General features: G+C 43.8%; 1 protein-coding gene across 1 annotated transcript in view; it reads left to right on the top strand.

Moving 5' to 3' along the window:
- ITGB5 (integrin, beta 5) overlaps positions 1-22,376 on the top strand; it is a 111,417-nt gene that overhangs the window by 23,889 nt on the left and 65,152 nt on the right. Inside the window, exons 3-5 of the mRNA XM_012641596.1 lie at positions 406-610; positions 9,461-9,710; positions 17,506-17,674. Coding sequence (XP_012497050.1) covers positions 406-610; positions 9,461-9,710; positions 17,506-17,674 — 624 coding nt within the window. The remainder of the gene's footprint in view (positions 1-405; positions 611-9,460; positions 9,711-17,505; positions 17,675-22,376) is intronic.

The following is a 22,376-nucleotide window of genomic DNA, read 5'->3' as shown; positions in this document are numbered from 1 at the left end:
GAATGAACAGCTCAAGAGTTAACTCTTGAATGCCCCAGTGAGGATTTCTGAGCCACTTATATATCGTCTTTTAAAATATTTTTAGCTATACAACTTTTGACTGTTTCAGTTTCTTTCTCTTGCTAATCATGTAGGCAGTTAAGAGTATTTTGACCATCAAAATAAGAATGAAACTGAACATTTTTATTATGTGTTTACAGTTTACAAAATGCTTTCCTGTCCAGCGGCTCAATCAAGCCTCATGATACGTGGTGAGGCATTCGGGACAGGGATGCTCGTTTCATCAGGCAATGAAAATGGAACGTAGAGAGTTGAAGGCCAACCAGGTAGTGATGCACCTGCCACCTGCGATGTTCTGTGGAGACACCCTGACCGCCTCCTCTCTTCCTCTGTTTCCCTGCCTAGGACTTCGGCAACCCCCGGTCTGTCACCTCTCGGTGTGACTTGAGGGCAAACCTGGTCAGAAATGGCTGTGGAGGCGAGGTGGAGAGCCCAGCCAGCAGCACCCGCGTCCTGCGCAGCCTGCCTCTCAGCAGCAAGGGCTCCAGCTCCGCGGGCGCAGACGTCATTCAGATGACGCCACAGGAGATCACTGTGAGCCTGCGGCCCGGTGAGTTGCCCTTAGAAAAAGCTGGATGCCAGGGCTCAGGAAAGCCCAGGGCGGGGTGGGACATGTTACTACTGGGAAAATGAGCCAGGCCGGGCTGAGATCAGAGGCAGGAGAGGAAAAGCATGTGGTGAGGCTCAGACCTCCGAAAGCAGACTACAGGGCCCCCGGGGTGAGGGGAATATTTTTGCTATTTGTTTAAATTGTGGTAAAATATATATAACATAACATTTACCATTTTAGCCATTTTTAAGTGTCCTGTTCAGGGAATTAAGTACATTCCCAATGTTGTGTAGGCATCTCCACTATGTATTTTCAGAACTTTTTCATCATCCCAAACAGAAAATCTGTACCCACTGAACAATAACTCCTCGTTCCACCTTACCCTCAGCCCCTGATCATCTGTATTCTACTTTCTGACTCTATGAATTTGGCTAGTCTAGGTACCAACTGTAAGTGGAATCACTCAATATTTGTCCTTTGATGTTTGACTTATTTCACTTAGCATAATGTTTTCAAGGTTCTTCCATACTTTAGCATGTGTCAGAATTTTATTCCTTTTTAGACTGAATAATATTTCATGTACATAACCGCATTTTGTTTTTTTGTTTTTTTTGTTTTTTCTGAGACAGAGTCTCACTGTGTTGCCCGGGCTAGAGTGCCGTGGCGTCAGCCTAGCTCACAGCAACCTCAAACTCCTGGGCTCAAGCAATCCTTCTGCCTCAGCCTCCCAAGTAGCTGGGACTACAGGCATGCACCACCATGCCCGGCTAATTTTTTCTATATATTTTTAGTTGTCCAATTAATTTCTTTCTAATTTTAGTAGAGACGGGGTCTTGCTCTTGCTCAGGCTGGTTTCAAACTCCTGAGCTCAAACAATCCGCCCGCCTCGGCCTCCCAGAGAGCTAGGATTACAGGCGTGAGCCACCGCGCCCGGCCTGTTTTGTTTTTTTTTTTGAAACAATGTCTTACTCTGTTGCCTGGGCTAGAGTATAGTGACATCGTCATAGCTCACTGCAACCTAACTCCTGGACTCAGGTGATCTTCCTGCCTCAGCCTCCCCAGTAGCTGAGATTATAGGCACACATTACCATGCCCAGCTATTTTTACATTTTTGTAGAGATGAAGTCTTAACTATGTTGCTCAGGCTGGTCTTGAACTCATGGCCTCAAGTGATCCTCCCGCCTTGGCCTCTCAAAGTGCTAGGATTACAGGTGTGAGCCACCGTGCCTGGCTTCCACATTTTGTTTTTCCAGTGAACATTTGGGTTGTTTCCAACTTTTGGCTATTGTAAATAATGTTATTGTTTCTTCTAGGTGGATGCTGGTAGATTTATTCCCTAATTAATGGAAGTTGCTCAGGAAAAGTGCTACTATTAGGAAAAAGCCTTTTTTTCCTGTTGGCAAATTCTGTTTGATTTTGCCGTATAATATTCTACATGGTAGAATCCTTGCAGTGTCAAAGGGTGGATGTACATGTGGCTACAATGGAAAGTTTCACATTGTGGGGAGGGGGCAGATTTTTCCAAATTCTGTTGATTTTTAGCTTTTTGTTCTGTCTTGTTGTCTAGGAAATCATTGGCAATAACTATTCGTAGATGGTTTATTTAGACTTCAGGGTAGCTTGTAGCAGTGGAAAGATCATGGATCATGTTGGCTCTTCCGGCTTCTGGCCCTGGCTCTGTCCCTAGCTCAGGCCTGGGCAGGTTACTCCATCTCTCAGCAGCTCAGGGTCTTTGTCAACTTTATTTCTCACAGGCATGTTCAGAGGCTTAAATGAGACTTTTTGTATAAATGAACTTTAAAAAGTAATGGCCGAGGGTGCCAGACAGAGGTTTGAGGAGGGGTGCTCAGTGCCTCAGACATGGTTTAGCACAGTGCTACCTATGGAGCGCTCAGCGAAGCTCCTTGTTGCTGCTGTTGTTATTACTGTTGAATGGTCTGCACCACGGGTTTTTTTGAAAAGAGCTCTGAGTCATCATATATCTGAATAACGTTTTATTTTGCCTATTTTAATTGTCCTAAAAACGAGAAACAAAGGAAGGGTATAAGGAGGCCCTGCTGGACAGAGAAGCCCAAGCTACTGGATTGCCCACGGCGGGATCAGTGCTGAGATTAGTCGAAGTTAGGATTTTTGCAAACTTAATCACTATGAGTGACACACAGCCTCTTTGTTTGGTGAGATGCCAAGTTGAGAGAGAAAAGGAAGGGAACCCTTACAAAACTGTGTGGGTGGAGAGAAAAAGGCAGCCGAGCCTTTGTGTGGGCAGATGTTTGGTGATATTCTCTGGGGAAAATAAATTGTCTTACATGGAAGACAGGCTCCAGGTCAAGGGCTGTGTCCTAAAAGTGGGTGTAAGAGTTGTTATGGACTGTTAATATTCTGGAACACTGTATAGTATAAGAACATTATCAACTAATATGAATGCTGTATCTTCCTTTTTTTGTGATAACAATATAACAGTAACTTAAAGGAAATTGTTGAAAAATCATCCACTTTAAACATAATATTATTTTTCATTTTTACTGTATCCTCTGTCTTTATTCACATGTTCATAGTTTTCATATGCTTATAATCATAATGTATTTATAACTGTATACTGTTTTCAATCAACAATCTTTGGAAACAAGGACAAAAATTCACACTTCCAAAAGTTTGTAGTTTCAGAGTCATTGTCAAGGGAGGTTTTTAACTTGTATTTTTGGACCTCCTCATCTAGAATAGCTCTCAAAGCCTGTGCTGTTCTCTCCAAGAAATGGTGGCAAATCCTTTATTCTTTAGGGTAGATTTAATTTAGGAATCTCACAAAGCCAAAGAGGGCATAGTTTTAATAATTCCAGTTTTTCAAATCAGAATTAAGGTGTGAATGTGAGCAGACAGTTTGGTTTGACTTATCAGCTGGCTTTTAAAACAGCCCCCATAGAGGAGTTAAAGAGTGATTTTAGTAATGGCAGGTTTATGCACAATATATATTTATGCATAAAACTCAATGTATGCTCAATTTAAAAAAAAATCAGTCTTATTTGGTATAGTCACATCTCCTGCTAAACGTTATGATGGTTTCTGGTTATTAGAAATAAAATGGAAAACATGATCGTATGTTTATATAAAACCTACGGGTGCTGTGTGCGTCTCTGTCCTGTGGGAGGTCTAGGAATGGAGAGCTCAGTGTTGGGGGCATCGAGGTGACAGAAGGGTTGGCCACCCCATGAACATACACCCACACCATGAGAATGTTTCAGTCTGTGGAGGTGAAGACCAGGAGGAGATTTGATGAAAATTTGAATTCTTGAGGGTCTAAAACCATTGTGAATATGGTTTTCAAATATAGAAACACTTGATACCAATGATGCCTTGTAAAATTTTGAAAATATGATTTTTAATATTTAAAAGAGAAGTACAGGCAAACCCCAGATATTGATTTGGGGGAAGGGGAGAATGATATGTTGCGGTTAGCAAAATTTTCAGTTTTTAAATGCTTATTTACCTCAAGGAAATTCCTCCCTGACTCTGGGGAGGGCTTTCAGGTATGGAGGGATGGATTTTTCCATTATATCTTTTTAGAAATGCTTTTGTGTGTCCTCCCTCCTTCCCCCGCCCTAGTACCTCATAATAAATATTTGTTGAGTGAAATATAACCCTTCGTCAGCCTTATACCAGACTAGTCAAGGACAAGCCTCAGCATAATATGAAAGATATCACAAAGGCAAAGTTGTTGTTCCAGGATAACTCTGGGGGACAAAAAGGAAAGCAAATTTCCCTTTAAGCAGGATTTTTAGTTCTGCTTTTTTTTTTTTTTAAATGGAGATATATTTCACTTACCATAAAATTCACCATTTTGAAGTGTACAATTCAGTGGTTCTTAGTGTATTTGCAAGGTTGTACAACTATCACCACTATCTAATTCCAGAACATTTTCATCACCCCAAAAAGAAATCCCATCCCCATTAACAGTTACTCCTTATCCTGCCCCACCCCCTCCCCATTCAGCCCCTAGCAACCACTAGTCTACTTTCTATCTCTATGGTTTGGCCTGTTCTGGACATTTCCTGTAAGTCATATAATATCTGGTTTCTGTCACTTAGCAAAATGTTTTCGAGGTTCATCAATGTTGTAATATGTACTTCATTCCTTTTTATGGCCAAATAATATTCCATTGTGTATATATAGGATATGCCACATCTTAGCTGATGGCCATTTGGGTGGTTTCCACTTTGAAGCAATTATGACTAATGCTGCAATGAACATCCATGTACAAGCTGTGTGGGAACATGTGTTTCCAATAATCTTGGGTCTATACCTTGGAGTGGGATTGCTGGGTCATATGGTAATTTTATGTTTAACTTTTTAAAGAACTGCCAGACTTGAAGCAGGATTTTATATAAACACAGGATCATGTTTTCCATTTTATTTCAATACTGAAAACTATATGTCAGGATAAGAACCTTTGAAAATCCTTAAGAAAGGACTTATACTTTCAAGTAAAGCTTATGGAGAATGGTCAGAAACTAGAGGTGATTTTAAAACATTGAGGCAATTAGAAAGGACTTATTAAAGTCATTATTTGCCTCAATCCCTTAACCTCTTAAAACATGACTGTTGATTGATAGCTCTCTTTTTTTGTTTTAAACTTTTTATTTTTGAAATAATTTTAGACTCACAAGAATTGCAAACATAATGCAGAGATGTCCTATGTACCCTTCTCAGTTGTCCCCAATGATAACATCTTATATAATCACAGTAGGTTGTCAAAGCCAGGACATTGACATTGGTATAATACTGTTACCTAAAATACAGGGGATTGGTCGCTTTGGGGTTTCCTGCCAGTCTCTATTTATGTTTTTTTCTCCCTCTCCTTTCAGGCTCTACTTTGGAGGTGCCACTTTAGGTATTGCTTCTGCAATAAAGTTGCCACCCCGACTGACAATGTACATTCTTAAATAGATGAAGAAAGACTTTTCATGATGGGTAGATAGGGATTATTTTAAAGTAAACTAGAAATGTAGAGCCCTAATGCTTGGAGGCAGACACCATGGAGGCCAACCATGTCTTCAGATGACTCGTTTTTTGGTTCCATCTGTTAAGAGTCTGAATTCCGAGGTGGGGAATGGGGTGCAGTGCAGCCTGGCAGCCTTGTGCTAGAACAGTGAGGCAATTCTTTGGTTCTAGGTCTGGATTTAATCCTAGGGCACTAATTACCTTCTGCTGTAGTGAACAGAAGAGCCGTGTGTTCATTTATAAGGTGTGCACTAGGGCCCTACTTTCCTGTTCAGTTGTATTCCTGTTGTAATATAGCAAATTTGTATGTTTCTCCTCTTTCTTTCAATTTCTAGTAGAGAAGCGTAATTCTAGAGAATCAAAAACCATTCACATTTATTTGGAATGGCAAGAGTCTTTATCAGCTGAGGTGCTACTTTGTCTTAGCACTTGAACAAAAATCAGTCTTTAAAGGTTTTGCTAGAATTCTCTACTCACTCTCTAGAAAAGTTTGTCATCTGATGTATGACCCTAAGGAAAAAGCTAACTTTTCACTTTTTATTAAAGGGAGGGCAGAAAAAGAAAGCTTTAAGAATACATTTCGGATGGAATGCTAGTTGCTACATGATTACAGTGGGAGGACCTGTACTTACGAACTGAGCAGGGGCAGGAATTCTAGGCTCAATGCAGTTGGAGCTGGGGCTTTGGAAACAGGAAAAACCAGAAGGACGTGAGAGGGGCTGCCCGGGGGAGTAGCTGCATCCTCACAGGTGCCAGGGGATCAGCCTCTCTTTTGAGTTTGCATTATCCTGTTTCTCTGATCCTGCCACTGGTCTGGAACAGGGGTTACATGAAACCCCCCCAGAGAGAAGGGGTGTAGCCTGTAGGGATCCTGTGTGGAGAGGAAGGGCACAGGGGACAGTGAGTCACCACAGACAGGCACAGACCCAGCCCTGACAGCAAAGGGGAGAAGGGCTGTGCGCTCTGCCAGGCACATGGGGGGTGGCGACTGGCTTAAAGTCTCAGGTGGTGCGTGAGAGCAGCGTGGCTGAGAAAGCGTGGGAAGGAAGGACGGTGTCTGAGTATGCATGGTCCTAGAAGCTCACCCAGAGATGAGAGCCATGCCCCAAACCTTCTCTCTGCAGACAGCGCTCGTCTGCTGACATCGCTGCCTCCCCTGGTGGGGAGTTGGTGCTGGCAGCTTAACACCCACACCAAGAATCCTACCAGGAATGTCACTCCCTCCAAAATCGGCTGACAGAACATTCCATATTGCCAAGGCCCATTCAGGAGTTTGTGGCATTTAAAATCAAGCATATTAGAGGCGGCAAAAAAGCCTCTCTTTCTTAGCATTAATATTACCTTCTTTCTTACATCCCTCTTTTTCTGGAAAAATGTGAGAAATATTTCTTTTTAACATTTGCAGCCTGCCTTTGGAAGGGGGTGTGTGTGTGTGTGTGTGTGTGTGTGTGTGTGTGTAGTACTGATCAATTTCTTTTGGAATTTTCTATCTCTCTTTTTATCTCCCACAGAAAATTGCTTTAATAATTGACTTTTGGGGGAACTGAGGCCACAGTTTTCCTTGTGGAAGAACGTTTGTGATGTTTATGTACATTATCTCCTTTAATCCCCACCAGAATTAATATCCTCCCCCACTTTACTGATGCAGAAACTGAGCAGCAAGTTGAAAGGAGCCTGAGGCCCCCCCGAATCCTGGGTGGCAGGTCTGGACTGGAACCCAGCTCCCCCACTTCCAAGCCTGGTGCAAGCTCCTGTCCCATGGTACCTCCCAGCCTCCCAGAATCCAAGCCAGTTCTCTGTTTCCTGGTTTTAAAATGCCCATCTGTTAATTACACATAACTCATAGAAAGGTAGAAGTAGATTGTGGATAAAAGAAGGTGTAGCTGGAAACTTGGGGGGAAGGTTGACAGGTGGCAGAAAATGTAGAAAACCCTGAAAAGAGGTCGGGCATCAGGCAGAGGAGATATGATGGCGGGCTCTGTCCCTTCGGGGTCTGTTGTCTTGGCAAGGGCCAAGGAGGGGTCTCCCTTCCCCCTAATCCTTCCTCCTCCCTGCCCCTCCCCCACCGTGTTGTGGCATCCAAGGGGCCCTTTGGAGGGACCTGCTCTGTCTGCCTGATGGGAGCCAGAGACAGACACTGCAGCAGCCCGGAATTCGTTCTGGAAGAAATCTCGAACATTCCTCTGTTTGAGTCAGACTCCGGTGGTTTTAAAAATAGACTCATACCAGCAGGCAACTGAAACTATATCAATCTTGAGACCGCCAGAACAGTACATGCAAAGGCAAGTCAGGGAAAGCAGGCTCGGCGCTGCCACCCTGGCTACAAATAGTAATTATAATAATCGTATTTCATTTGTGCAAGCTTTTACTGCTTATAGAACACTTCTCTCCCTCATGAGTGCATCACAGCCTTAACCACGGCTGTGAGCATTGTTATTTCCATTTTATATTTGGGGAAACTGAGCCTGAGGTTGCACCCCTGGTTCAGGGACAGAGCTGGAACTTGAACAAAATCTTTTGATCATTTGATTCTTCATGGTCTAGTTAGTGAAATGTGCCTTGTTTGGGGTGGGAGGCGGAAAGGGAGCATAAAGGATTGAGTCTTCTACCCTGCAGGTTCAAGAGGGCTTTAGTTTGTTTGCTGGTTGTCAGCTTGAAGTGAAAGACTGGTGGCTGTCAGCATGTCAGGTGTGGTCCCCTTGGGCAAGAGAGAGGCTGCCTTTGCTGTTGTGCCTCTAAACACACAAAGAATATATCCAGATTACAAATGTGCGTGGACAGTTCTGCTCCGGGATAAATAGGACATCTCTTGCTGCTCCTGAAAGGCTGATGAGCCCAAGGGAGACGGAATTACCTGGTATGAGTTGAGTCTTGAAGTTGGTTCTGAGTGACTTGTTTTAGAGATTATGAAATGATTTAGGGATCATTATCCTGGTGTGGGTCTTCCAGTTACTGCCCTGACTTGGGGAGACAGCAAAGGCCACACCTCCCAGACGTTGGTTTTTCTCTTTGTTTTCCTCCAATGAATCAATTCTGCTGTCCTCTGTTGGCTACCTCACTATAGAACCAAAAACCATTTTGTCTTTCTTGTAGTTGGTAGACAAATCCAGCAGTGTCTTTTTCTTTTTTCTTTCTTCTCTTTTGTTCTTTTCTTTCTTTCTTTTTTGTTCGATGGAACTAAAATTTGTAATTCATTTTCCTGTATTTATGTATATAATTTCTGATGATAATGAGTTGTGTCTGATGTTCTAAAACGTCAAACTAAATAGTAAGTTTGTGGCTAGGGAAATAGAAACAAAAACAGGTGACTTGGCACAGGCATCAATATTTTTGCCCTTTGGGGTATTTTAAGTAACTGTCCTCTTTGCCTTGTGCCTCTCTCTTCCCCTCCTAGCTCTTATTCACTCATGCCCATATTCCTCTTTCGTTAATTTCCTCCCTGCTTTCCATTCCACATGCACATTCCCATCTTAGCTGGGTCTTTTTCTGGAATCGGTGTGTGGTTGGTGGGCTATTCTCCACCCACCATGTGTCCATGGAATTGTCCAGCTCGCTGTCCACTAATTACCCAAGGGTCCTTGTTGCTGAGAAAACAGAGCTGCACTAAGGAGCCTGATTGTTAAAGAGTTTCCTGAGAAATGCTGAGCCAGGTGTTTGGGAAGGAGGAGCTAGGGTTGTATCCTCAGCACCACATTCCCCTCAGGCAGTCTACTTCCAAGAAAAATATTTCTTCTGGGAGGCACACAATCACTAAAGAAAAGTAAGAGGTGAACCAGCCTTGAAAGCAAAATCCATCCCTTCATTCCGCAGGAAGTTGCATGGCCTCTCACATGCATGACCTCTCTGTTGGCACAGGTGACAAGACTGCGTTCCAGCTGCAGGTTCGCCAGGTGGAGGATTATCCTGTGGACTTGTACTATCTGATGGACCTCTCCCTGTCCATGAAGGATGACTTGGACAACATCCGGAACCTGGGCACCAAGCTCGCTGAGGAGATGCGGAAGCTCACCAGCAATTTCCGGTTGGGGTTTGGGTCTTTTGTGGACAAGGACATCTCTCCTTTCTCCTACACGGCACCGAGGTACCAGACCAATCCATGCATTGGGTAAGTGGCCAGTTTTCTGTCGGGGACTTAAGGGTGGAAGAATGGAGTAGAGGGAAACTTAGCTCAAAGAAAGAATTAGGGAAGGCATGTTTAGGAGGGATGGCTAGGCCTAGGCATTTAGCTTGATCAATGATGAGGGGAAGGCCTTTCCTTCCCCTACGTGTAAAGAAATGAGGCGTCACAAGGTTGCATAAAGATATAATGACACAACCTGTTTATTTTCCTACCTCTTTACACAGCACCATTTTCTAACATTAATAGAATGTAGACAGTGTCCCCAGGGAGTGATGGATCTGGGTGATCAGAGAGGGAACAGCCAGGACAACTTAAACTTTCACCTTTGCTTGTAGCAACTGAGGTGCTTTGGGATAAATTCAAAATCTGTCCCTGTTGTTTATGTAAATTACTATAACTTGACAAAACTAAGTGAAAATCCTCTTTTAAAGGCATGAATTTTTTTCAACATAAGTCAAGTACCTGACCCAGAAAATATTCAATAAATTATTAGAGAACAGGTGTTTCTAACTGCTGCAACAAAACAACGCAAAAGTGTATAAAGGCTCAAACTTGCTAGAAGTTTCTTTCTTGCTCACTAAGTCCGACTGGGCCTCATGATCAGTGGACACTTCTCCTCCAAGAAGTGACTCAGGGACCCGGGCTCCTTCTGTCTTCCAGGCTTTACTGTCTTCCACAAATAGCTTCTGAGGTCATCCTACATGGAGGGTCATGCATCAGAGGATAAGCCTCTGCCATTTCTGCTCCCACATTCTATTAGACGGAGCTGAATTCTAGCAAGGAGGCTGGGAACTAGCTTAGTTGTGTGCCCAGGAGTCAGAGGAAATAGGATTTAGTGATCAGGTCTGCCATGGGGTGTTTGTGTGCACGTGGTGGGGGTCAGGGGAGGGGGTCACATCCTTCAATCTCCCTATTGCGATCTCTACTGGGTTGGTTTCTTTCTTTTCTAGTCTTTCAAGTGTTCCTTTAAATGTCAAAGTTATGCAGTGACTACAATGAGTGGTAACTTCCAGCTTTTCCTTGCCTTATCCACATTCAACTTCAGGGAGGCTTTGGGATATAAGGCCCTAAAGTGTCACTAGATAAGAGAACAAGTAAGACTTAAGCTCTTACTAAGCGTCAGGCACCACACTAAACACTTTCCATGGTTTTATCTCATTTAAATCTCATAATAATCTGTTGAGGTCTCTAAGGTAGGTATAAGTCAGATTTTAAAGATGAAGAAACTGAGGTTTAGAGAGAATAAATAACTTACCCAAGATTACAGAGATAGCAAGGGGTAGACCTGGAATATGAATCCAGAAAAACTACTTTCAGAGTCTGCATTCTCGTTAATATGATACCTATTTTTCCCCCATCCAACTCTCACTACAACACAGATATTTTACCTGTGGCCGATCAATAATACCCTCTCCAAAACCACCCTACCCCTCCCTCTGGAGGCTTACCTAAGAACAATGGTAGGCTATACTGCAGTAATATACAATCCCCAAATCTCAGTGGTTCAACACAATGAAAGTTTTTTCTTGCTTGTGTAAAATCTAATGAGAGTTGAGCTGCTTTCCTTGGTGGCTCTCCTTCACACAGTGACTCAAGGATCCAGCTCCCTCTATCTTGTGATGTCGTTTTCAATTCTTGACCTCTCAGCTGCCACCAAGGGAGAGAGAGCTGTTCTCAAGGCCCTGAGCTGGCCGATCTCTACAGATTCTCTTTGGTAGCCACAGCAGCTCCCAGCTCCGGGTTGGGCTGGGTGATTGGGGCTGTTGGTAATGTGCTGGTGGCGTATGTTCTTCTGAATCCTTCCTGATCCTTTTGTACACTCTCCTGGAAGCTGACTTAGATCTTCTCAGGGGTTGGGAATGGACACTGGTGGAAAAACAGACAAGAAGGAGTTTTAAATACAAAAGAGGCTCTGAGTTCCTTAATCATGAAGAGGTGCTAGGTGTGAACATTTGCCGGGTTTAGCTTCCTCCTGTGGTCACTGGGATTATTTTTACTTTGATCCTGTCTCCAAGGCCCTTTTCAGCTAAGTCCAGGTGCCACACGTCCTCTTGCTGGAGTTTCACTACTTACCAGGACCAATGGCATCTTAACCCAGACTTTTTTCAGTTAATCTGAAATAGTGATTTTATCTACTTCTTTTCACCTCTGCCTTCCCTGGTCCCTGCCTCCAGACAGACAGGGTGTGCATCCACTTCCACTCTTCCGAAGCTCGTCCACTAACTCAGACACTAGATTGGACACTGGCAGAGGATCAAGAGCTGGCCCTGGGCGCTCCGCCTTTGAATATTCAGAATTGTCACCATTGCTTATGCAGAGCTCATTCTCTAGCCCCTCAAAGGCAGGACCTGTTGCCGACAGGAAAGTTCTTGACAGTGAGTACAAGGCACACTGAGAAGCTGCTTGTAATTGGGAAAGTAGCAGGATGAACAAAAAATTAAACAGAAAATGATTAAAATTTTAAAATAAAAAAGTGAAAAAAGATTAAAAAAAACAAAAAAAAAAGGCCGGGCGCGGTGGCTCACGCCTGTAATCCTAGCACTCTGGGAGGCCGAGGCGGGCAGATTGTTTGAGCTCAGGAGTTCGAGACCAGCCTGAGCAAGAGCGAGACCCCGTCTCTACCAAAAAATGGAAAGAAATTAATTGGACAGCTAAAAATATATGTAGAAAAAATTAGCCGGGCATGGTGGCGCATGCCTGTAGTCCCAGCTACTCGGGAGGCTGAGGCAGAAGGATTGCTTGAGCCCAGGAGTTTGAGGTTGCTGTGAGCTAGGCTGACGCCATGGCACTCACTCTAGCCTGGGCAAAAGAGTGAGACTCTGTCTCAAAAAAAAGAAAAAAAAGACAAAAGAAAGCTGCTTGTAAGACAGGAAACCCAGTGAAGAATGAGAGTTTTGAAGGAAACATCAGGTCTGAGTTACGTAAATCTCTGTTTTCTGAGCTGAGCAATGCAAGGAGGAATCGCACTGTAGCTCAGTGGGCAGGCTGAGGTTTCTCTCCCCGTGTCCAGGCGGTGCCGCGTCCCGGGTCTCGGGAAGATTCCCCACTGCTCCTCGGAGAGAAGCGCCCAATCCAGGGTGTGTTCTGGCTGCTCCTGTGCCTGACCCAGCATGTGCATGTGCTTTGTTCACCTTTCTATTTTAATGACACGGTGAAATAGTTGCTAAAATTTCTTTTAAAAAGAAGATTTAATCAAGAATAACCAGGATTTCTGTTTTTTTCTTGAAAAACAGAGAGGTCTGGTAAAGCTGGGCTTATACTGCAGCTTGTTTGGCCTCCACAGTCTCCACCACTCCCTCTTGTCTTGCGGCTGGCCTGTTCCACATGTTTGCATTCCACGCCTGGCTCAGTAGATGTTTGTTTGTGATCCTTGGGTAACTATCCTTTTCCTCCAGCCGATGTGGAAAGGAAAACCATGGAGTTCTTCTCAAGCTCCGGTAACACCTTCAGTTAGCTTTTTCTCTCCTGTGGTGGAAGCAACAGCAGCCCCCAGGAAGTTTTCGGGAGATGCGAAAGTCAGGGGAAGTGACTTAACCACCTGTGCAGGACGTCGCAAACAGAGCCAGTATGCGTGGGACTTTCCTAAGGTTTGTCCGTCCTTCTTCTCCAGATGTTTCTGCCAAAGGTTCAAATGGCTAGGCTCATCCATTCCCATCTTAGAATGTATCAGAAATGCCAAATCTGAAGTAGGAAGTGCCAGGGCTGCCATAGGAAGACAAAAGGCATAGAGTAATTTAATCGTCAGCTTAAAGAACCGTTCAATTGCTATTCTGAGTAATAGGAATAGTTTTACTGGGGAGAGTCACATGATATTCACTGATACAAGATTCGAAGGATTAATCTGACATGTTATTTCCAGTTCTGAGCACTTTTTCTTTTGTTAGGGGTATTGGGCTGTTGTTGAAATACATATCATGTGAAAATATTTGCAAGTGAGATAATACACTTATCCTTATTTATAATACATTTTTACTTACCCTTTGCGTATTTCTCCCAGGAAGTCATAGCATTCCTTCCCCACCTTGAAGGTAATATTCCATTGTCTGCCAGCATCTCTCATGGCTGATGTGACATCTTCTGTCTGTCTAATCATTTTCTTTCTTTCTGGTGGTATTTGGTATTTTCCTGTGCTTTTCATATTCTGTAATTGTATGCACTCCAATATGTCTAGGTTGGATTTTTGTTCGCATTGCTCAGAACTCGGTTTGCTTGTTTAATCTGAGAGTACATCTTTGTTCTTGAAAATTCTCAGATGTTATCTCTTTGCTTGCTTCCTCTCTCCTGTCCTCTGCATTTTCTTTCTGACATTATTAGATGTCAGTTTGGAGGTTCTTATACTAAACTTCATGTTTCTTAATTTTTCTCCCAAATTTCTACCTCTTTCTCTCTCTTAGCTGCATAGTGGGAAATTTCTTGCAGTTTACTATTTAGTTCTTCAGCTGCTTAATTCATACACTGAGATTTCATTTTTGAATTCAGTGACTATATTTTTCATTTTTTAAATGTTTATTTGGTTCTTTTTCAGACTCTTTGTTTTTCATAGTTTTTTTTTTTTCAAAGCCGCCTGTTTTATTTTGTTTTTCTAATACTATCCTGTCTGGCCTTTGGTTTCTAGTCCTTCCTCTCCTTGAATGTTTTAAATATCTTTGTCTTAAAGTATTTCAAATCATTCTCTATTTCTTGCATTATGGATCCTTCAGTATGTTGGATTTGCTGACGTTCCTTCATGGTTTGTTTCTCATGGGATTTACACCTTTTTCATTAGCTCATCTTCATCAGAGGTTGTGCTCACATCCCTGCAGAGGGGTTTTGTGTTTGCTGCCGCCAGGAACCTCCAAGTTTCACTGTGGGACTGGTTTTCCTGTTAATTTCTCAGTTGGGGATTTCTTCACCATAAAAGTAGTGAATTCTGATTGTTGAAACCTGGAGTTACAGTTTGTATGGGTGAATCACCTCTATGGCCTGGAGGAGATGGTAGGCTTCCTCGCCTCTTTCCTAGACCAGCAGCTGGAGTGTTTCTGGTTTTAGTGGTACGGCTTGCGCTGTTTGTAGAGCTTGGCTTTGTGCGGAGAGCCCTATTCCAGTGCTTGGCCTTGTGCAAGCAGGAGACTCATCACCCCATCCAGGTGGACTCCTGCTGCAAGTTCCTGGGGCCTCCGCCAAGTCCTGGCATAGTGGGGAGCCCCTGGCCACGAGCTCCTGCTCACCTCCCTCCGATTCCCTTCGGTCCATTTATTTGTTGAGTGGTTTCCTCGTCATTTCTGGCACCTGGGATTTCCCTTTTAAGCTTCCAGGCTTGGCTATATACTAAATATTTTTAAAATTATATTGTATCTAGCAGTTCTATATGTTTGGAGTAAGAGGGGAGCCTTTCCATGTCAGCTCAATCCATGATACTGTCCTAAAGTATTAGATTGTTTTCTGGATTTGCCTAGATGTAGTGTCTTTAAATTGGGTTTACTTTTTATACACGTATTCCCTCAGCTCTTTAACCATATATATTCTGTTTTTATCTTCCTTGTTAATAATCCTTTATTTAATAACCCTTAAAGTGGGGCTCCTACAGCACTGACACAGGGTGGGGGTGGAATAGTCTCCTGGCATGAGACCCCAAACCATCTAGATCTCCAGGTCACTTAGACAGCACTTCCAGGGGTTAAATCAGATAACTAGGCACAGACGACATCCTATTCCAGTGACAGTGGAGACATTCCCAGGGTCTATGTGACAAAGCTATGTTCCTTTCAGTAGGAAGTGACTCTGATTTGTTTATAGAAAATTCTCTGCAATGAAGGCTTCTCTCTGGCAAACACATTTTCTTAAAAGTAATTCTCCACAGTAAAAATGTATCTGCTTACAGCTGTTTGCAGAAGTGAAAGGGAAGAGGTAAAATATGCGGAGCTTTAGCTGAATTTCTCACAGCTTTTCTGGTTTTCTCATTAAACAGCAATTATTATTCAGTCTCTCTCCTCCCTTTCCATAACCAGCCTAACTGAGTGTGACAATAAACACACACCTGAAGTCCTAAATCGTGGAACAGAAAAACAGAAGAGCATAGGAGTGTGGAGGAAGATAAAGAGTCATGAGAGTTTGGATATATTTACTTCCTTCTGGGCCTATTATGCATTTGTCAAATAGCTACAGATGGGACTTCCGGTGCCTTTTTCCAGCTGGGAATGTAATTTCCACGACTTTTCTCTTTACGACAAAATGAGGGGGTAATGAGAAATTTGGGTGGCCCGAGGCATGGGTTTAAAAAAGAGTTTGACCTGTCCAAGCACAAGGTGTGTCCATGAAGGTTTGGAGGGAGAAGGGAGGAAAACAGAGCTAAGGCAAGTAGGGAAAGCCTCTAGCTGCCGCCACCTGTGCTGTCCAGAGAGAACCGTGATAATTGTGGGAGTAGGGTTGATTCTGTCCAGAGCTGGCTTGTTTCGAGGGACTCTGTGCCATGTTGTGTTTGGACTGCGGTGGATGGAGCAGGGACTGTAGCCCTGAAGGGGATGGAATGGCCCCTCAGAAGCCAAAGTTTGCCTCTTTGCAGAGAAGGGGGGCCTGCCCAGACCTGCCCTGATGAGGCTGCTCTGTGGTGGCAGTTTAGGCAGAGTTCTCCTAGCGGTTGCTAAGCCTGTTTGCCTTCCCATGCACACAGCTGGAATTGGATTATAAAGCCTTTCCCTCAGGGCTTTCCATTAGTGCTGGGTTTTCATCTTTTGTTCTGAAAGAGAGGTATCCTTACTGCAGCCACAGGCCCTGCAGTCTGGCCCAGCCTGCCTGCCAGCCTCCTCTCACTCTGGCTGCAGCCCTACTGGCCACCTCTGTCCTCGGGCTGTCTATGCTCCTTCCTGCCACAGGACTCTTGCCTATACTCTTCTCTCTGGCTGCGACACTCTTCCCTCTCCCCCTTTACCTTGTGAACCCATTTATAAAACAATGCAAGGCCTCGCTTCCTATTTCATTAGCTGTAGGTCAAACTGAAACTCCTAGGACTGTAGTTGGGAGCTAACTTCCTCCAGGAATGGGGCCACTTGGGGTCTGCACAGCAGACTGGAGAGGAGATCACCCAATATTTTAGGAGAAAGGCTTGGTATTAACCTACTATTGACATGCACTACTTCCTTTCCAAATTTCCAGATATAACTTTCCATTTGAAGGTGCTTAATTTCTATGATTTTTATTGCACCTTGGAGAGCTGATAGCTTATCATTGCAGTATTTATAAATAAATAAAGAGACAGAAAGAATGTTTTCATTCCTGTTCCATTTAACATTTGTTCATGTACCAACATATTCTGGTGGTCAGTGAGTGCTTGACTTGAAGAGGTTATGTGATCCTTTGTCACACAGCAGTGGCAGAGTTGACATGAGAAGCTGGTTTCACAGAGTAACTCTGCTTCCGTTGCCTTCCCTGGACACTGTCCACCTTCCTCAGCCCAGAGGAGCCTTCCCCTCCACTGAGCCCACACCACGGGCCCCACACACCTTTCTAGGCCCACACCAAGTCTTCCTCCAACCACAGTAGCCTACTATTATCTCTACTTGCTCTGAATCATCATCCATACCACTCACTTACACCTTGGTATGGGCTGTCTGGCATGCAGTTTAGGGCTTGGTGATTCGAGAGTAGGGACTATGTTATTTACCTTTGTTCTCCCAGGAGCACATAGTAGGTGCTGCGTAAATATTTATTGGTGCCTCTCAAGGCACTCAGTGAATGCACAGAACACTTGGTTAAGATTTAGAGATAATGATGGAAAAGTGACTCTTCTCTTCTTTCTCTCTAGTTACAAGTTATTTCCAAACTGCGTCCCATCCTTTGGGTTCCGCCATCTGCTGCCTCTCACAGACAGAGTCGACAGCTTCAACGAGGAAGTCCGGAAACAGAGGGTGTCCCGGAACCGTGATGCCCCTGAGGGGGGCTTTGATGCAGTACTCCAGGCGGCTGTCTGCAAGGTAGCTTTCCTTTCTGGTCCTGTCCCTGCAGGTCAAGGTAGAGAGCACTAGTGTGGGTGCTGGTACTTCCTGCAGGAGATGGCAGATTTTGAGCCACCCTAGGCTGTGGCTCCTGTCTACTCTTACATCAGAGACTGAGCTCAGTGGAACCTCAGGGAAATCTACAGCAGTGAAATCAGCTGGAGCTCAGGAATGGCTTGGGCTGGTGTGTGTCTCCATGTCAGGGTGTGGCTGTGTGCAATGGGGTACTGTCTTTGCCAGAAGACAGCTGTTCTGTGTTTATACATTTGGTTTTTTCGCTTCTTTTCAGGGGAAAAAAGTAAAGGTCAAGCCATATACATAGAAGCTTGTAGAGCTTTTTGGCTCAATTTTTGTAAACTTTAGAGACTGCTCTATTGGAGAACTAGTTGAAAAAGAATTGTGTGACATCTTTGGTTGCATTTCTATGAATTTGTTTTTCTCTGTTTCTTTGTGATATATGAATCCAGAGGGAGGACATAGACTTAGGTCAGAAATGAACTCATGCTTTGAGCTTCCAATCTCAGCGAAATATATAAATGGAATGTTGGTGATAACGTAAAATAATTTTCTAATGTCAAGCCAATGACACTGATAAAAAATAAAAATAAAAGTCACTCTTGAATTTGGTACCACAACACATGCTTATAAAATTTGTGTTTATCTTTGTAGTCTTTGTGCATACATGTAGCATTTTTTCCTAGCGGTCATTATACAGTATATATAATTGGTAATGCTTTCTTGAAAATTCAGACGGATTTGGCAATGGAAGGGTGTTAGGAACTGTTCAGTGTGGGGAGGCCGGGGTCAGAGGTTAGAACTCAGTTTAGAGGCTGCATAAGGCAGCTGCTATTCACTAAGTGATTTGCACTTAATCACCCACTCACATGGTTTCTGACCTCAGATAGTCTGGGTCCAGCATGTCCACACACTCTCTTTTCCTCTCCGTCCTCGACAGCATGGGAAGGGAACCACAGCGGTCCCTCCTGAAATAAAAACCAACATGGGAGCCAGAGGTAGATAAGGGGAAGGGAAAATGTAAAGAAAGCAGCACAGTCATCTGCAGTCCTCATCTGGGTCCCGCTGTGGTTCTGCCTGTGGTTGAGTCCTCCTGGAGAGCAGGGTAGCAGTGGTTTCCTATCCAGGATGGCGGCAGAGCAACCTTTTCCCAGCTGCTGGCCAGAGCCGAAGGGGCAGATTCAGAGCTCCCTGATGGTTTTTTAGGAGTCTGAGAAAGGCAGATGGACCATAGCTAGAATATATTCAGTTCTGAGTCTTTCGATGTTTCATAAAATAAATACTTTATGGATTTGATTCATTCAGAAAGAAACATTCTGTTTTTGATTGGCATTCAGATATTGATTGAAGGAGGTGTTGTCTTCACAGACATTCAGCCAAATTCTTCTTGGCAGGGAACAAATAGTGCAGGGAAGACATAGGGGTCCCCCTCATCTCTCCATCTTGAGAATCTTTTTGGATTTTCTTTTCTCAGGGGAGGACATCATCTTTAAGTCTTGGGGGAAAGAACCCAATTATGGGCTTAAGCAACATCCAGTTCTATTCTATTTAATTGGATTAATTGGAACAGCATGGTTGATTGCTTGAACCACAGTGATCTTAGAGAAGCCATTCAATCCACTCTCGTGCCTACAGAACCTTCCTGTGCCATCCCAGATGGGTGAAATGTTCTACTCTTTGAAAACTTAGTATTTCAAGACCCAAGCATTTCAGAAGCAATACTAGCAGATTTTCTAAACTCATTGCCCAAATCTAGTGAATTATTGTTGACTGGGAGGCACTTGAGGAGCACGTTTCAGCTTTATGCCTCTTGAAGTTTTCTCTTATTCCCATCATGGCCTTTGCAACAGGCATAGCTGGAAAGTTAATAATGGCTTAGAATTCTGCAGCCTGTGAGCCACCAGCTCCTCTCTTCACATTTTCTTTTCCTTTGTGCTGTCGATTTGCGTTTAGATACACACCAAGCTGTTTCTTTCTCACTTGAAATCACCTGTTTACAAAAAATGTCATCCTTCTTGGTAGTAGCAAAAAATTGGAAATAGATTATGGACTACCTTCTCATGAAAGACTATGCAACAATCATACCATTAAAAAAATTTAATGACTTCAATAATATATAAGATAAATTAAGAGGGGGGTAGAAAGCAGTTTATAAAACAGTATGGACAGGATGGCCTGTTTTGTAAACAAAAAGAAAGAAAAAAGTATGGAAAAGATCAGAAATAGACCGAAATGAGATAACAACAGTTGTCTTAGGTGACAGGATTATTTTTTTCCTTGGTGGTTTTAATTTTATATTTACCTACATTTGCACAATGAATATGTATGATTTTTTTTATTATGGAACATTTTAAACACACAACAGTAGAGAGAATATTGAATTGAAACCTGTGTTCATTGCTTATCTTTAATGATTACCGTCTCGTGACCCAAAATCTTGCTTCATTTGCTAAAAGAAGGAAACTACCTGTTTGTATTTAGGATTCTATTTATGATAAGGACCCTGCTTCTGTGAGTGGGAGTTTTGAGTTGCTTTTCCCTCCAGCAGGTCATGTTGCTGTGAGGGGCAGTTCAACAGCACCCACAGCTGAGGGGGCCTCTGCCGTCGATGCACTGTTGTGGCTGGGTTGGAGGTGGAGAATGCCACTGCCCTTAATTTCTTATCTTTACCTGTGATTGAACCTGTTTATACTTTTTCATGGTCAGAATAATGGTTTCTCCCAGTACTGCTTTTATTGCTCTCCCAGAACTTTCTAGAAGTTGACTCTAAGTTGTTTATTCTAAAATTGAACAGATGGAAGTGTGATGTGTGGTTCAGACTGGAACTACGGCTACTGTCCTATTCTCTCAAAACAGGGAGTGTCCTTGGCCTGGGGAGGACACGGGCGAGCAGTTGCCAAGGAGCTCTGGGTTCCAAGTTGCCAGTTACTGCTTTGCTGTTCTTCATGGCTTTCAGGTTGAACAAGTCACTTGCACATTTGAGCTTGGCCGGGCACATCCTGGCTGCATGGGATTCTATGGGCTGCTTTCTCTGGCCAGCCAGGGAATACGATCTCTGCAACCCAGCGCATTTCCCTGTTCGCCTCAGCTTCGAGAGCCCTGGCATTTATCCTCTGTGTCCTTTACATAGATTTTCTGTTTCAATCCTGAGTCCCTAATTTTGCACTGTGTGTGAAAATTGTAAAGCATCTATGTCCTCTCAGACGTAGGTGGATGAATAAGTATTAAAGCAAACAAAGCAAGTTAATATGTTGAGTAAAAACTTTTTTGTATGCAATGAGTCCTGTATTCCTTTGCTGGTAAGAATATCCTAATCTAAATTGGAGACCACAGCCCCAGGGGAGCTGGTGGGACAACTTTATACTGGCAAGACTTTCTTCAGGAATATGAGTTCCGTGGACCTCTAGAAACCACAATAATCACTATACTTGCTCAACCATCACCCATGTGCCAGATGTTTTATCTCCATTATCTTGATTCTTACAAGAGTCCTACAGTGTATTGGTGGTGGTTGTTCCCATTTTACAGGTGAGGAAACTGAGTGTCACAGAGATAAGTTAGACTTAGAAAGGAATAGAACCAGAATGTGGACTAGGCCTGTTGATTCTAAATGCCGTGCCTTTCCATTACCCAGGGACTGGGTGCTCTGGGAGGTAGCAGTGTAGAGCAAGGGGCACTGAATTTAGAATCTTGTTCTGATTCAAGCCGCTGCCTCTTCTGGCTCCGTGGAGGCTGGCTCAGTGACCTCTCCACTGAAACAGATACCCAGACAGCCAGGGAACAGAGCACGTGGTGGAGCCCTTTCAGGTGGCTCATCTGGGAGATGCTCATCTGGGAGATGCACGGGGTGGGATTGATGGGGAAGGAGCTCTGAGGTACCTTCCAGCTGTGCTCCCATCCCTCTTTGCTCAAAGCTATTACTTTTGGTTTTTTGTCTCTCCTGGTTCAGGCTTGCGCCTCAGGCCCAGCAGGGGCTGCTGCAAATACCCGTAAAGGGTGGAAAATCTTCCAGTCCTGGAGTCAGGCACGGATATAAGGGATTTCCTCTCTGCACTCTCCCCATCCCTGTCCCCAGAGTTGATTCGGTTTATTTTGACTTGTTGCCTAATTTCTTTTTTTGTTTTTTTATTTCAGCATATTATGGGGGTACAGATGTTTAGGTTACGTGTGTTGCCCTTGGTTCCCCCCCGCCAAGTGCCTAATTTCTTTTAGACGTCAGACTTATGTTACTTTTCCAAGCATGAATTGAAAAATGTAGGAAATTGCCTTTCTTTCTTTGAGGAAGGCAGCCCCCTCTTCCCCACTAGCCTGCCCCTTCAGGCCACCTGAAAGGACTCCACGCACTCTGTTTCCTAGCTGTCTGGGTATCTGTCTCAGCACGTGTGAGCTGCTTCTACTAGCAGGTTGCACCAGGTTTCTGGGGCTTGATCCAGCGCCAACCTGCTTGCTCTTCCTCTGCCAGAGTGTCTTTGGGAAACACCATGAAAGTACTGGGTTTCCCTGGGGGCTGTGCACGCAGGTATGCAGACCCTCCGTCCTGTGGGGCTGTTGTCAGGCCTGGTTCAGGTTTCCCTTGGCTTTCTACGTTGCAGGATGTTGTGGTTTAATGCACACTTCTGAGTCCCTCTGCTAGTCTGGTCTCTGAGGTGACGCTGTGCTTTCCTTG

Source organism: Propithecus coquereli, unplaced genomic scaffold (genome assembly GCF_000956105.1).
Source record: "Propithecus coquereli isolate 6110/MARCELLA unplaced genomic scaffold, Pcoq_1.0 Scaffold10, whole genome shotgun sequence".
Taxonomy (NCBI): domain Eukaryota; kingdom Metazoa; phylum Chordata; class Mammalia; order Primates; family Indriidae; genus Propithecus; species Propithecus coquereli.
This window is presented reverse-complemented; position numbering and strand designations above follow the sequence as displayed.